A 16624-nucleotide genomic window follows, 5' to 3' on the forward strand; every position below is an offset into this window, starting at 1 on the left:
TCACTCAAGCCTCATGACAGTAGTCCACCTGGATATATATATATATATATATATATGCTTAGCCCCGGGCTTCTACGCTCCTCATGGGGCAATGCAGGATTGGATAATGGATGGATATATATACATATATATATATATATATATCCAGGTGGACTACTGTCATGAGGCAAAGCTTTTGTATTCTGTAAGAATTTACACATTATTTCCATTGTTTATAAAAATTTTTTTTTTTTTTGTCATATCATATGTATTATGACTGTCATAAGAACAGGGTGTTGTCATCAGATCTGTTATTCAGTGATGCAGCAAAGAACTAAAACATACACAGGTTAATCATTAAAGAATTACTTGATAAAGGGAAATACATCATGTTTGATTATATCACAGCTCATCTTTCTTGGTCTCAAGTTTCTTTTTGTTTTCCTTCTTGGTCCCCGTTGCTTTCTTCCCCGCTTCCTCACTTGCTTTGGCATTTTCTTCCTTTACCTTCTGTTTTTCTTGTTCATCCTTTACCCTCTTCTCTTCAGCAGCCTTATCCATCTTCTCCTAGGGAAGAGAGAAGGCCATAATAAGCTTAATCCCTTCAGTACAATAATGTCTGTTATGTTACTTTTGCCACCACCAGATGATTTTACTGAGAGGATTGTTTCACTGTAAAGTAATTAACGCCTTTAATATGATGACTGTTGTAAACTTTATGCCTTCTCACACCAGACAGTTTTATTCAGCTTAGATATGGAGGTAGTCTTTATTAACCTGCTTGGTACAAGAAATCTCTCGTTATCATCATCATCATCATCCGCACCTCTTTTCCCACCCTAGGGCAGGGTGAGGAGTAGCAACGTCACACAGAACATGAAGTTAAAAGTACGCACAAGCTCCTCTTGAAGTCATCCCACAACACAGGTTAGATGTATAACAGTAGTAAAGTGATTAAGCTGAATGAAGTAATCTGGGGGTATTCTGACAAAACTGTTGTGCTGTAATGCCATCACTGGTGTTATATATGGAGTTAACAATGGCTGTGGGGCATAGTGGAAGTTGGAAGCATGATGTGCAGCAAGACCAGAGAATACTTGACTGAATCCCAGACAAGGCACAGTGAAAACTTTCCCTTAAAGGCCAAGGTTAATGCATGTATAAGGAAAGCAACGAAGGTGCCATCATGCTGAAGGGGTTACAAAATAGTTGTACATCTTATAATCCACCAACCTTCCTGACGATGGACATGGCCTGAACTCCAGTGGGGCATGCTGGGATGGCCTTATAGCACACTGTCCGGAACAGCCGGTCAGGACCTTGAATATTCTTGGCTGAATAGTGACGGAGCAGAGCCATGCCCAGCTCATCCTCGTAGTGTGCTGTAGGGACATATTACTGTAATAATAATAATAGTAATAAAGCAGCAGCTGTAGTACAAGCAGTGGTACAGTACAGTAGTAGTAATGATGGAGCAGTGCCAGGTCTACCACACCTTCATAGTATGCTGCAAAGGATGTACTATCATATACAGTAATAGTTCTTATTAGTTGCAGAGGTGGAAGTTCAAATGAAAAATACATACGGTATTAGGTTAAAATAACACTGTCAAAAGTAAATCAGTATCATCATCTTAACTTTCTTTCCCATTAAATGAATGGGGTGGTAGGGACCCACAAGCGGGAACAGGATAACGGAAAAGATGGAGAGCTATCAAGAGTGACCTGTGAAATGGGAGTCACATTAACTCACTGATCATTCAAGCCTTCAAATTCTCATCTCCATATAACAGCCGATCAGTCCACACATAATTACATCATAATGCATGGGACAGAAATCATTCCATCGATTGCCAAGTTTAATGAGGGATGCAACTTTTGTCATCATTATCTACAACATACTTCGTCCATCCTCTCTCATATCTGTCATCAGTTCTTTGATTTCTCCAGTTTCCATAATTTATTGACTTACACATTCACTTACATTATCAACCCACTTTTTGTGGCCTTGTACACCTTCAACCATTAGACATAGCATTAAGCATCTTACTTCCTTATGTTAATCTATTCTCCACGTCTTTCACATAACTTTTCCTCTCACTGCACGGAGATACCTTACTCCATGAAACTGATGACATCTTGTTTTGGTTTATCCTTGCTGCTGCCTGATAATTTATTTCTATTCTGGAAAGGCCTCTTGTCAAAAGGAATGATGAAGACTACATCTAACCTCATCACTCTGAAATGTCCTAAGTTGAATAAAATTATCAGGAGATGTAAGAATAAACTGAAAGATGCCTCTGTCCCGAAGAAGTTGCATGGAAAGGGATGAAAATTAATAATCCAATAGACAAATAAAAAAGAAGATATGGCGAGTGACAGCTGGTTCAAGAACGTAGGTAAAGATTAAGTTCTATCTATCTATTGCCAGGCGCCTTAATCCCGTACGGGGTGGCCACAAACAAATTGCCCCCACGTCACCCTGTCCCCCACGATTTCGCTGCCCTGCTCCCAACTCACCCCCCCCCCCTCTCATATACCTCTCCACTCCATCCCTCCATCTCATCTCGGCCTCCCCCTCCCTCTCCCCCCCTCCACCTCACTCACATACACTCTCCTCGTCAGTCTCTCACCCTCCATCCTCTCCATATGGCCAAACCACCTCAGTGTGTTCCTCCTAACGCTTCCTATTACATCCACATCCACACCACAACTCTCCTTTATATCCTCATTTGTCAGCCTGTCTCTCCATGTGGCTCCACAGGCTCCTCTTAAATAACTCATTTCCACTGCACTCACTCTTGACTTGTGTTCCTCCAACAACATCCAAGCTTCACTTCCATACGTTAGAGTTGGTATCACAATACTGTCACGTAGCAACTTTTTCACTTCCATGCTCACTTCCCTGTTTCTTATCACTGCTTTCAAGGAACCAGCAACCTTTCTTCCCTGTCGTACCCTTCCAAGCACTTCACCCTCCAAACTTCCATCCTTACTCATCACACTACCCAAATACTTAAACGTACTCACATTTTCCAAATTAAGGTAATACATAATATTCGTGTATGGAGTGGCCTTCCTTATGGCTTTCATTCCCTTTCCTCGCTTTGTAGTTTATTAGTAGTTGCAAAAAAGTTAGGGTAAGAATGAGGATGAGGGTGATGGAGGATGAAGGCGAGTGTGAGAATGAAAATGAAAGGGCAGAACTAGAGTTAGGGTGAGACCAAGGGTGTAATGAGCAGCAGCATGAAGGTGAGGCTGAGTGGGCAAGGATAGGGTGTATAGGTGAGTGTGACTGAATAGCAGGTTAAGGATGAGGGTTCAGTTTTAATGAGGTTAGGGTAAAGATGCAATACTTGGGTGAGGATTAAAGTGAGTTATTGAGGGCGAGAGTGAGAATGACAGGTCTAGGGTGATTCATGTAGGGTGATACTAACCTCTGATACCAGAACACAATCGCACCATCTTGGGCGGTGACAGAACATAAGCCCTGAGTCTGTCGGTGGAGCAAACAGCAAGGATTGCGGCGTCAATGTGCTGTTCCAGGGCCCCCGCCTCGTTAAACCAACTTCGCATCAGTTTGTCCAGTTCTGGCCATAGATTGTTTATTATTAGCATTATAATAATTTTATCATAACTCAGATAACTTTGCCGTTATGCTCTTTTTACCATAACTTGGTCTAAAATTCCTATCTTTAACCCCCAAATGGCCGCCGGCGTTGAGTGACACTTTAGCATAAACATGCCAGTGACGTCAAAATAATGCGAGCTATAAAAAAGTGCGAACAATTATGGGAGAGGAACAAAGGTCACTGGTATGTTTACCCTACCCTACTCTACCATTCCAAGCACTCAGGTGGTCACTTTTTCCTGGATGTTTTTGTCCATATGTTTAAATGTTAATAGCACATGCACAGTGAGTTTTATATCTTCTGTGAATCATAGCAAATCACAGGATAGGTTTAGGAAGCTAAAATACACATTGTTAGGTGCGCCAGACGATTTTCTTCACATCTGTAAGGAAAAGAAATCAATTATAGAACTAAAAAAATGATCCCAGGGCCAGCCAGGGGAACCTGCAAATTCCTGAACCCACTGCCATTACGGGGTTAAATCTTGCATATTGGATTGTGAACAACAGATTAACGTGAGAATATGATGTTAGTCAGTAAGAAGGATAATACTGTACCATGGAAAGGTGGTAGAGCAGCAACAATGTTTTTTTGTTTTGCTGAGCTGCATGAAATGAGGTGCAAAAGAAGGAAATCTGGACCAGTTTATGGCAAAAGAACTTAATAGTATATATATATATATATATATATATATATATATATATATATATATATATACAGTATATATACAGTATATATATATATATATATATATATATATATATACGGTATATGTATATACAATATATATATATATACGGTATATGTATATACAATATATATATATATATATATATATATATATATATATATATATATATATATATATATATATATATATATATATATATATATATATATATATATATATACAGTATATGTATATACAATATATATATATATATATATATATATATATATATATATATATATATATATATATATATATATATATATATATATATATATATATATATATATATATATATATATATATTCACTCTCGTCTTAAATGTCGGGACCAACTGCTTAGGCCCGGGCTCCTACGCTCCTCATGGGGCAATGTAGGATTGGATGATGGATGATGGATATATATATATATATATATATATATATATATATCTATATATATATATATCTATTGCCAGACACCATAATCCCGTACGGGGTGGCCATTTGACTCTGAGTTATTTGTTATACAGGGAGGGGCACTAACCCTCCACCAACCCACTTGACACGTAGGGAGCACGTATGGTTTGGTTATATGGTTACCACCCAGCGTTGTAAATGGTTTCTTGGTTTACAGGAAACCATTTGGCTTGTCACTCAATGTAAAGCCACCTGTAATGGAAAGAAAAGCAATAAGTAGTGACAGAAAAGGTGGGAGAAATAGGAAGAGAGGAGGGCAGGCACAGAAAAAGAATGATAAAGGCTAAGGAAGAAGTAGGCAGCACTACATCAAGTGAGTGGATGATGGTCGCCACCACCTACCACTAATATATATATATACATATATATACATACAGTATACATACGTAATCACTCGATTATCCGGACGCTCCGTATCCAAATGTTAGGCCTTGGGTCTGTTATTTCCAGATCCGGATTTCTTTGTCTGTATCTGTACATAAAATTTCCAACATTGCTGGTTGGGCAGCTGGCCAGCCTCTCTGGCCACACGTGGGTAATAGACCGCAGCCCACCAACTGAGCAAAAATGGCTGTCCACTTACTCACCGAATGGTCAAAGTCCCCGGCCACGTGTGAGTAACTCAGACCCTAACCCGCCAGCTGAGCAAAATGGCTGTCTGCCTCATCACCGAACAGTCAAAGTCCCCCGGCTGCCCGTGTGATAACCAGAATGAAACTCTACAAATTACTCACACTGTCCTGGCCAAGATTCGATCTCAAGCCCTCGTGCTTCATAGGCACTCACGTTACCACTGAGCCAAAGAGAGGATCCCTGCTTCGACTCTAAGCAATGCAGGCTTTTATACACCCCATTACATCACTCTTTTCTCCTCTTGGTGATTAATTTGGTCAGTTTTGAACACACATGGTAGCGTAGCATTGGAGGCCACCACTGGGGGCGCTGCGGACCACACCAGACAGCTCACCCCCTTGATGTAAGGATTGGACACTGTCAGCTAACCAACATCATCATTGCCCTCCAAGCCTCGCCTCACATGTCACACTGCTGCCAACCAGTGTAATAACTGAACCACTTAACAAATTAATCACGCTGTCCTGGCTAAGATTCGATCTCAAGCCCTCACACTTCATAGGTGCGCACATTACCACTGAGCTAAAGAGGGGATCCCCACTTTGACCCTAAGCAACGCGGGCTTTTATACACCCCATTACACCCAGATCACTCGGACGCTACCAGTCGTGCACGAGGAATACAAACCCTAACACACCAGCTAAGCAGAAATGGCTGTCCACCTCTTCACTGAATGGTCAAAATCCCCCGGCCTCCTGGATCACTCGGATGCTCCTGGTCACACGCGGCCATCCACCTTCCTACTGAATGGTCAAAGCCACCTGGCTGACCAGATTACTTGGACGCTCCTTGAGGCCATGATGTACGGGGATCCAGCGTTGTTGTCGCGTGGCAAGCAAGTGCATTTTTCAGTTAAAAATGTGAAGGTGGCAAAAACTTCCTTGGAAATTTCTAGGGCCGATTCTGACCGTCTGTCTCACATTAATGATTCTCGGACGCCAGGACATCACCCACCTTTTCACCACTTCAGCGACTTCACTCTCATGTACTCTAACAACTTTAGCGAAGCCACACCATACTACACAACACAGTATACCACTCTCTCACACCACACTACATAATATTACCCTCGTCCACCACACCACACCATACCACACCACACCATACCACACCACATAAAATCACCCTCCTACACCAAACCACACATCATACCACCCTCTTACACCATCACCACAATAATCACCCTACTACACCACACTACACACCATACCACCCACATACACCCTCTCACACCACACCACACACCATACCACTCCCATACAAACACCACACCTCATAAAATCACCCTCCCACATCACACCACACACCATACCACCTTACAAATCACCACACCACAAAATCACCCTCCCACACCACACCATACCACCCTCTTATGCAACACCACACCACAAAATCGTCCTTCCACACCACACCACACACCATACCACTCTTAAACAACACCACACCTTATAAAATCACCCTCCCACACGACACGACACACCATACCACCTTACACCACAGCACACCACACCACATAAAATTACTCTTCCACACCACACCATACCACCCTCTCATGCCACACCTCGGCACATAAAATCACCCTCCCACATAGCACCAACGGGAGGGCTTCAAGCTCCCGTATCTAGTATTTTATTTTAACAATTGAAGGACCGTGCATTCTGCCACACCAGTCAATTCAATATTTTCCTTGTATCTAATCAGTGGTAATCAACTTCCTTCTTGTCCGTAATCAGCGACATGCACTCATTTTGTAATCAGTCTTTAGGCCACTCTCTCCATCCCTGACGACAAGGCTAAATATTTTTCAGTTTCCTGCATAATTTAATCTTTCGGTATTTTTGAGAGTGATTTAAGTCTGCTTGGGAGTTCTTTTTCATCTTTTTTAGTACTTTCGCAGATGATTATAGTGTGCTTGTTTTGTGTCGTATTTAACCCATCATTATTCACTTTCGTTTGGCTGTGAAGTGTTTCGTGTTTGCATGAGTGAAGATGAAAGGATAATCAAGCAGCCTAATACCAAACTGTCTTAAGAAGTTTTATAAATACTGGCTCTGCTAACCTAACCTGACCTAACCTAATTTCCCAAGCCACTTCCTGAACTTGCCTAACTTAACCAGTCTCAGATCCGTATTACCTAACCTTGCCTAACTTAACGTAACCTAACTTAACCCTCCCTGACCCAGCCCTTCATACACCCCACCTAACTTGACCCCCCCTGACCCAACTCTTCCCACACCCCACCTCACTTAACCTAACTTAACCCAACCCTTCCCACACCCCACGGGCACCCACTGACCGTGCACCATGCCGTAACAACCCTCGCAGAAGGCGTTGGGGTCCCTGAAGAGGTTGTCGTCAGGTACAGGCTTCTTTGGCCCCACCGTCTGCCCCTCCGTCACCCACACCAGCACCAATTTGAGAAGGAGCGCCACCGTCCACCTCATTTTCGAGAAGAAGAGGAGGAGGAGGAGGAAGGAGAGGTGGAAGAGGAAGAAAAGGGAAAGGAAAAAGAGGAGGAGGAAGGAGAAAGAAGAGGAAGAAGAATAAGTGGAGGATGGAAAGAAGGAAGAAGAAGAGGAGAAGGAAGAAGAAACTTGGTCTGTTTTTTTTTCTTCTTATTTGTGACAGTTTTTTTTTTTTTTTCAATTGTTTGATGGTGGAATTCTGTTTTTTTGTGTCGTGTCTGAAAAATGGGACGAGGGAAGTCGAAAGCTGTGAAAAGCAGTGCAGGGATGAGAGTGAGTGAAGCAGAGGGCGGAAGAGAGACGCAGTGAGTGGCGTGGTGGATTGGGAGTGAGTGAGGTGATTGTGTGTGTGTGTGTGTGTGTGTGTGTGTGTGTGATCTCAGACTGGCATTGGACCACGTGTGTATCAACCCCGCCCCTCATAAGTGATAACAGCCTTTGTGTGTGTGTGTGTGTGTGTGTGTGTGTGTGTGTGTGTGTGTGTGTGTGCAATATTTCACTGTGTTATTTCTTGAACACACCCCAAATCCTCCTCCACCTGCTCCACCTCCTCCTCCTCCTCCTCATCATCATCATCATCATCATCTCATCTCCAAAGCGTTTTATTTTGATAATTTTTCTAATATTGCCGTACTCTGCATAAACAGCGTACGATTGGCTATGAATCACCCATGTCTATAAATAAATAGCTAAGGAAGAGGTGTTAGGGAACTTCCTTGACCGACGAGTTACCCATAGATGATTTCTCCTTGGCACGTGCACCTCTTCCTTAGCGATTTATTTTTGGATATGTCTGATAAATGTCCTTTTGTACGTTATCTATGCAGAGTATGGCGGTAATAGAATGATTAATTCGTATGTAACACGGGGGTATAGTAAGCAAAGTAAATCGCTTAGGGAAAGGTGTTAGGGAGCTTCCTTGACCTACGAAAATACGAAACCTTGATATGATGCGTCAGGGAGGAAAGTGACGGACGTGCCGAAAGTGTGAAGTGGACAACGGTGGTAATTCAAACATTTTTTAGAAGACTGTGTGCTTATCTGGCCTAGAGAGGGAGGGAGGGCGTGCTTGATGCCCCACTGAGGTGCTGATAAGAGGCAGGGAAAGATAAGGAGCCACGTGGAAGGGGCGGATAGCAGGTAGTTGTAGTCTCGTAATAGCACTGAAGAATCTGAAGCGAGCGATTGGAGAGGGAGGGAGGTTGATTCGTAGGATGTACCGCTTTAGTGTTACTGTATTACTGCTACTATTACTACTACAACTACTTGCTGTTGCTACTACTACCACCACCTTTAGTTGTGTCTCTGTATACCCTCTCAACAATAATCATTCTGGTACTACAACTAGTACTGTTAATATTTTTACCGTATTAGATCTTTTGTCACTCATTTGTATGTTATTTAAGATTTTTGTATAGACCTAAGCTGCATAAATAACGAAGAGGGATATGTTGCCTTAACACACACACACACACACACACACACACAAAGAAACTGCCAGGGAGCCTCCTAAACCGCTTCCTTCTCAAACCTGACCCACGAGAAGATGGGGTGATGCGAGGGGGAGGAGGGAACGCAAAAACAAGAAGGGAAGCTTTTTTTTTTTTTTTTTTTTTTTTTTTTTTTTTTCCCCACCTTGTAACGGCTATTTGTCCATACTACGCATTATTAACACGTACGGTGATTATGCCTTTTTTTTATTGCCTGCAGAAAAATACATGAATAACACTAACGGAGACGGAATTTCTCTGGATGAGTGAAAGTGTGTCTGCAGAGTGGAAAAAGGCTGTGATTGTAACCTGCCCCTGTACAAAAATAAAGGTGAGCGAAATTTTTTCATTCATTCATTGCCAGACGCCATGCATCCCAAACGGGGTGGCCAACGGCTCAGAGTTAATTGTTTTACAGGGAGGGACACTAATCCTCCACCAACCCCACTTGACACGTAGGGATGCCAACAGCATCTGGTGTTCCCAGGCGGTCACCCATCCAAGTACTAACCAGACCCAACGTTGCTTTGAGTGCAAGAATTATCTTGGCATAAGTTTATTTAGTGTGGTGGGGAAGGTATATGGAATAATTATTATAGAGAAAGTAAGAGAGATATCAGAAGTCCTAGTGAGTAATGAGCAGAGTGGTTTTAGGAGTGGCGGAGGATGTGTGGATCAAATATTTGCAGTGAGACATAGCAGAGAAGGCTTGTGAGAAGAACCCTAAGGTGTTTATGGCATTCATGGATTTGGAAAAAGCATACAACAAAGTGGACAGAGAAGGATTGTGGATGGTTTTGCGCATGTACGGTGTAGATGGTAAGCTGTTAGATGCCAAGAGTGTTTATGATGGTAGTGAAGCATGTGAGGGTTAATGGGCATCTAAGTGAATTGTTCACGATCGGTGTGGGCGTGCGACAATGTTGTGTGATGTCCCCATGGTTGTTCAATATATGTATGGATGGGGTGATGAGAGAAGTAAAAACACGAGTAATGGAGAGAGGGATGGCAATGGTAATGAGTGGTGATGGATGGAATATCTCAAATTTGTTGTATGCTGATGTTGCAGTACTGCTTCCAAGTACCGGACAAGAACTTGGTAGGCTAGTGCAGAGTTTTGCTGATGTCTGTGAGCGTCGTGCCTTGAAAGTAAATGTAGAAAAGAGTAAAGTGATGGTTATTGAGAGAGAAGGTGACTCCCAGTGCGATGTTACAGTGAATGGAGACTGCAATTGGTGAGAGAGTTCAGATAACTGGGTGCAGTGATAGAAAACTTGAAAAGAGAGGAAAATGTGCAAAAGAAGCTGAAAGTAGAGTGACACAAGGAAGAAAAGTAGCTGATTCAATGAAGGCCTTGATAAGAAACAGAAGCTTGAGGTGCAAGAGGTTTACGTGAAGGAGTGTTTCTAACATATGGATGTGAGACTATGGTGTGGCATGAAAATGAAAAGTCAAGAGTAAGTGCAGTGGAGATGGGACTGCTGAGGAATGTATGCAGAGTACAGAGGGTGGATAGGATACGAAATATCTGTAATGTGATTCGTGAAAGATGTGGAGTGAGGAAATCGGTGGACACCAGAATGGAAGAGAGTGTACTGAGATGGTATGGTCATGTGGAGAGAATGGATAACAATAGAGTGGTGAAAAAAGTATATCTGAGCTAATTTGAAGGAGGGAGGAGGCGAGGTAGGCCAAGGAGAATATGGAGAGACATGGATGAGTGTGTGAGGAAGAGAGGTTTTGAAGTCGGCGAGGCTAGGAAACTGACAGGAGATCGAGCTGTCTGGAATGAATGTTGAGGAGAAGTGCGTGATCAGGGATTTGGCATCCTTTTTTAACGTGGCAGCGTCCAGATTGACTCTATCGGATACGTTTATGTGAAGCTACAGAACGTGGTGAATGTTTTTGGCGTATCAGATAGTGTCAGGATTCTGGGGGCTTGAATGATGAGTGAATGGAAGCGTGGCCCATTGGATTTGGCAAATTTAGGTTGTCAGGACGTTGCTACTCCTCACCCTGCCCTAGGGTGGGAAAGGACGTCCGGATAATGATGATGTGAATTCGGTGACGTCTGTTTGTAGTTTATTGCTGTAACCGACGATATTATAAAGCCTCCAAAATATTTAAGTACAAAAAATAATCACTCATAAGCAAAGAGTGAAAAAAAAGGTACGTCATGCTAGGGGTTAACGAGCTAATAAAAAAAAAAATAAGTGCTGTAGAGATGTACGTCAGTGATGAAAAATCGGTAAAAGACCTACGTTGGAAATTTCGTAACCCTTCGTACCGAGCGATTTTTTTTGGCACGTTGCGTCTCAGTTTCGCTTAATATATTATGGATGTAATTTAATGTTGATGTTAAAACGAGATAATATGATACTATTAAGGTATGATAATCCAAATACTGTACATCGGTAATGAGAATATGGTACGCAGCCCCTTATCAGAATTCGGTGGCGGGTGTGTTTGTGCAGCGTGGCCAGTGCGTGACTTGGTGCGTTGGGGACCATCTTGACCATTGTTTGTCTTATCAGCCCAACACACACACACACACACACACCATCAGCCACCCGAGACGATCGCCAGGAGACGCTAGAAGGACAATACGGTTTAGTTATAGTTCATCACATCATCCACTCACTTGATGTATCGGTGCCTACTTCTTCCTTCACCTCTGTCACTGTTTCTGTCTGCCCTTCTCTCTTCCTACTTCTCCCTTTCCTTCCCATCGCTTTTTATTACTCTTCTCTCCACGTCAGGTGACTACACTGAGTGACAAACCTAATGTTTTCATGCAGTCCACGAAACTATTTACAGCGTTGAGTATGGTGCCCCTGTTAACTAGGTGGCACTGGTGAGATAAGGTTGAAGAGGGAAGATACAAAATGGTCAAAATTAGCTCAAAGCATCATCACCCTCACCATCCCGCCTTCACCTCATATATTTATTTCCCCTCGCCTCCCACATTCAGCATGCCGGCTACTCGTTAATGTATCTAACGTAGTCCCCCAATTAATACATTCGTGCTTTCTTATACTCATCCGTTTTCTATGACTGCGCGTCCTTATACCCAACTAATCCAAAAAAACAATTTTTTTTTTTTCCCTTAGTTCTTTCATCTTAGCTTAGAATTTCTTCCCTTTGTAGCTTATTTCACGCAACTCAGAGACAAAAAACGACGATGTTGCGTCTCTACAGCCTTTCCACGGCCATTCTTCGAGACTAGCATCATATTCCTGTGTTAATCTTACTACAGCCGCCCGCGGAGCAGAGTTATAGGATTCCGGGAGCTTGAAAGGTGAGTGAATGAGTGTCTGATCCATTTCACTGTTCAGTACTTCCTCCCCCCCCCCCTCTCTCTCTCTCTCTCTCTCTCTCTCTCTGGAGCCAGCTTCACCTTATGTTTAGGCGAGAAATGCAGGTGATGATGATTATAATGAACTGCACAAAACAGTATGGAGACATTAACACATGATCTGCAGCCAGACGTAGGCCTATATTCTCGTCGGTTAAAGAAGCTATAGTGAATGAATATCCTTCTGTACGTTATATGTGCAGAGTATGGCAACACTGGGAGGGCTTATGTAACAGAAGAGGACAGTAAGGTGTAATAAGCAAAATAAATCGTTTAGGAAAAAGTGTTACGTACCTAACCCGATGAGAATACGTCTGTGATAAAGTACAGACAGTTTGTGTAATTCACCGGGTCGGTCAGGATCACTTGATGGTCGTGATCGTCAGCTTTTACCCTCCCGGAAGGAAGCTGAGAGCTCATTTAGTCCGATCTAAGGGCAAGGCTGTGACCTTCACACACGCACACACCCGTCCCCTTGCTCAAGAGGGACAGTAACCACCCACTTCGTCAGTGAAACTTTTCGCGACCTGAGCGAGGCGCGAACTCCCGTCCACCAGTTGGCAAGCGAGAGCGTTACCACTGTGTGTGTGTGTGTGTGTGTGTGTGTGTGTGTGTGTAATAGTTATAATTTTCAGTTTATTCATCACGTCCATTGGCTGAAAATACACAGGTGACGTGTGTGTGTGTGTGTGTGTGTGTGTGTGTGTGTGTGTGTGTGTGTGTGTTACGTATACCTGCAGTTTTTGTTTTCCAGCTTAATTTGCAACTCCAAAATGTCATAATTAATGTTGAACGCAGAAAGTAGCCAAGTGATTTTTTTGAATTAGCTGATAGATAGACAGACAGATAGATTGATATACTGTACTATAATTTATTGACTAGACATTAATACGTATACGTTAGTACCAATAACTCCAGCAGTAAACTGAATAATAATCCATCCATCATCCAATCCTACTTTGCCCCATGAGGAGCGTAGGAGCCCGGGGCTAGGCAAGTTGGTCCTGACAAGATGAGTGACCAGCCTACTCATCCCTGAGTGGCATTACGTGAGCAATGAACCCCAACCACCCCTTGGATATAAACTTGCACATGCTCAATCAGATTGGAGCGCCGTAATTACCCACTAAACCACCAGGCGCCATGATTTGGTTATATGGTTACCACCCAGCGTAGTAAGTGGTTTTCTGGTGTACAGGAAACCATTTGGCTTGTCACACAGTGTAGAATCACCCATAGGTAGAAGAAGAGGAAAGAATGAAGGGAAAAAAGGCAGAAGAGGGAGTGTATGATCACCCGTAGGCAGAAGGAAGAGGAAAGAATGAAGGAAAGACAGAAGAGGACGGAAGGAAAGAAGGAAGATAAGAAAGGGCAGTCACCCGAAAGAAGCACTACATCGAGTGAGTGGATGGTAAACGCCCCCACCTACCGCATAATAATAATAATAATAATAATAATAATACTTTTGTGATTTTCGTGGCTACCATGCTTTCTCTTTTGTTGTGTATATTGCTATCCTTGTCTTATCCAGGCCAGTGAGGGATGTCTGCTGGTCTGGGCGAGTGAAGGAAGGGACGGGTAATTGCCACTCACCTCTGCCGCTTCGAGGAAATACCAAGCCGTGTCTATCCCACCACCGAATTCTCTCTCCCTCTCCCTCTAAGCGATTTATTTTCCACTCCCGGTTTGCATCTTATGTCTTATCAGTATCGACATAAGACTGCCTGAGTGACACACAAGAATATAGTAATGGAGCAGAGTCAGAAATAAACCGGTAAGGAAAAGGTGTTAAGCTTAACCGTAGTGACTCAATGGAATCATCACAATCCATTTAATCAGATTAGTCAAATAAAAATGACGAATGCTGCTGTACTTTTTTTCATTACCAATCACCTCTTTTTATTGAAATGACCCTATGATAAGATTTATGTAATGTTTCTTTTATATATATATTTTGGTAAAGCATCATGGGCTGTGGCACACGCAGAAATGCTGTACTTCTTTACCTGATACTATCTCACTCCTGTATGTAATGCATCTTGTAGCTCATTTACATTTCATAGCACATATTACAGCTGATAATACTACTTCTCACTCCTGTATGTAATATATCTTATAAATTCATAACACATACTATAGCTGATATTTGCTACAGGGAGTGTAGCTATGCCACGATTTTGTATTCACAGACTGTATAAAACTGTATTGGCGGAAGGTGTGTGGCAAGACCCGCCACTTTTTGTTGCCTAAGTCCTCTGCACACCTTTACACTAATTAATGTTTAATCAGTCACTCAATCCATCTGTCCCAGGTGCCTCAGTTCGTTTCGTTATAGGTAATGGTCACTACTGGAAAGCAACATGCAGTAGTTTTCCTCGTAATGTATATTTCGGTGGCAGCATCCTCTATCACCCTCGCACAATTCACAAGGCCTGACACAAACTTACGACCAGTTCCATGTCGTAACCAAGATTTAATTTTGCAGAATGGAAAGGTTATCCTTAAGCATATCACCCTTTCCTTAACCATTCTGCAAAAGCAAATCATAAACTACAACCAATTATCGATCCAAAGTTTCTTTGTGTCCGTGTCAATTCTAGTGTTTAATTCTTCTTTTTCCTCTCCTTTCGGCTCTCCCCTTAGGGGTCGCCACAGCGGATTACCGGTCTCCATCTTACTCTGTCTTCAGCATCTTCTCTTACACCTACCACCCGCATGTCCTCCTTCACTGCATTCATAAACCATCTCTTTGGCCTTCCTCTCTTTCTCCTGCCTGGTAACTCCATTTCCAGCATCCTCCTCGCGACATACTCCTCATCCCTCCTCCGCACATGTCCAAACCATCTCCGTCTCGCCTCTCTAGCTTTGTCCCCAAACTGACACGTGCGCTGTCCCTCTAATATGTTCATTTCTAATTTTGTCCAACCTCGTCACTCCTAGTGAAAAACGCAACATCTTCAATTCTGCTACCTCCAACTGTGCCTCCTGTCTTTTTGTCAGTGGTACTGTCTCCATTCCGTAGGCTACAACATGGCTGGCCTCATTACAGTCTTATAAACTTTCCCTTTCATTTCTGCAGAGACCCGTCACAGATCACTCCTATCACCTTTCTCCACCCACTCCATCCCGCCTGCACTCTCTTTTTTACCTCTCTACCACACTCTCCGTTACTTTGTACAGTTGACCCCAAGTATCTGAATTCATCTACCTTTGCCACCTCTACACCTTGCAGCCTCACGGTTCCCCTGTCAGCTCTCTCATTTACACACATGTACTGAGTCTTGCTTCTGCTTACTTTCATTCCCCTTCTCTCCAGTGCACATCTCCATCTCTCAAGCTCTGCCTCAGCTTCCTCCCGGCTCTCACTACATATCACAATGTCGTCCGCAAACATCATTGTCCACGGAGGCTCCTGTCTAATCTCATCCGTCAGTCTGTCCATCACCATTGCAAACAAGGAGGGGCACAAAGTCGATCCTTGATGCAATCCCACCTCCACCTTGAAACCCTCAGTCATTCCTACTACACATCTCACTGCTGTTACACTATTGTCGTACACGTCCTTCACCACCCTCACGTACTTCTCTGCCACTCCTGACTTTCTCATACAGTACCACAGTTCCTCTCTCGGTACCCTATCATAAGCCTTCTCTAAGTCTATAAATACACAATGCAACTCCTTCTGGCCTTCTCTCTACTTCTCCATCACCATTCTCAAAGCAAATATGGCGTCTATAGTACTTCTCCCTGGCATGAAACCAAATTGGTCCTCGCAGATCCTCACTTCTCTTCTCAGCCTGGCTTCCACCACTCTTTCCCATATCTTCATTGCATGGCTGATCAGCTTTATACCTGTAGTTGCTGCAGCACTGCACATCACTCT

The 16624-nt window shown here is 42.9% G+C and overlaps 1 protein-coding gene across 1 annotated transcript; it reads right to left on the reverse strand.

Annotated features, from left to right (window-relative positions):
- Positions 1–251: 251 nt before the first annotated feature.
- Positions 252–7875, reverse strand: LOC145403571 (uncharacterized). The gene is made up of 4 exons (XM_080275249.1): positions 7728–7875; positions 3416–3568; positions 1213–1361; positions 252–546 (listed from the first exon to the last, which is right to left on the reverse strand). Exons 1-4 carry the CDS (start codon positions 7873–7875, stop codon positions 382–384), a joined length of 615 nt encoding a protein of 204 aa, XP_080131375.1. The 3' UTR covers positions 252–381.
- Between the last annotated feature and the right edge of the window lie 8749 nt (positions 7876–16624).

Source organism: Coenobita brevimanus, chromosome 61 (genome assembly GCF_032717465.1).
Source record: "Coenobita brevimanus isolate Jiangsu-jjx chromosome 61, ASM3271746v2, whole genome shotgun sequence".
In the NCBI taxonomy this organism is placed as follows: Eukaryota; Metazoa; Arthropoda; class Malacostraca; order Decapoda; family Coenobitidae; genus Coenobita; species Coenobita brevimanus.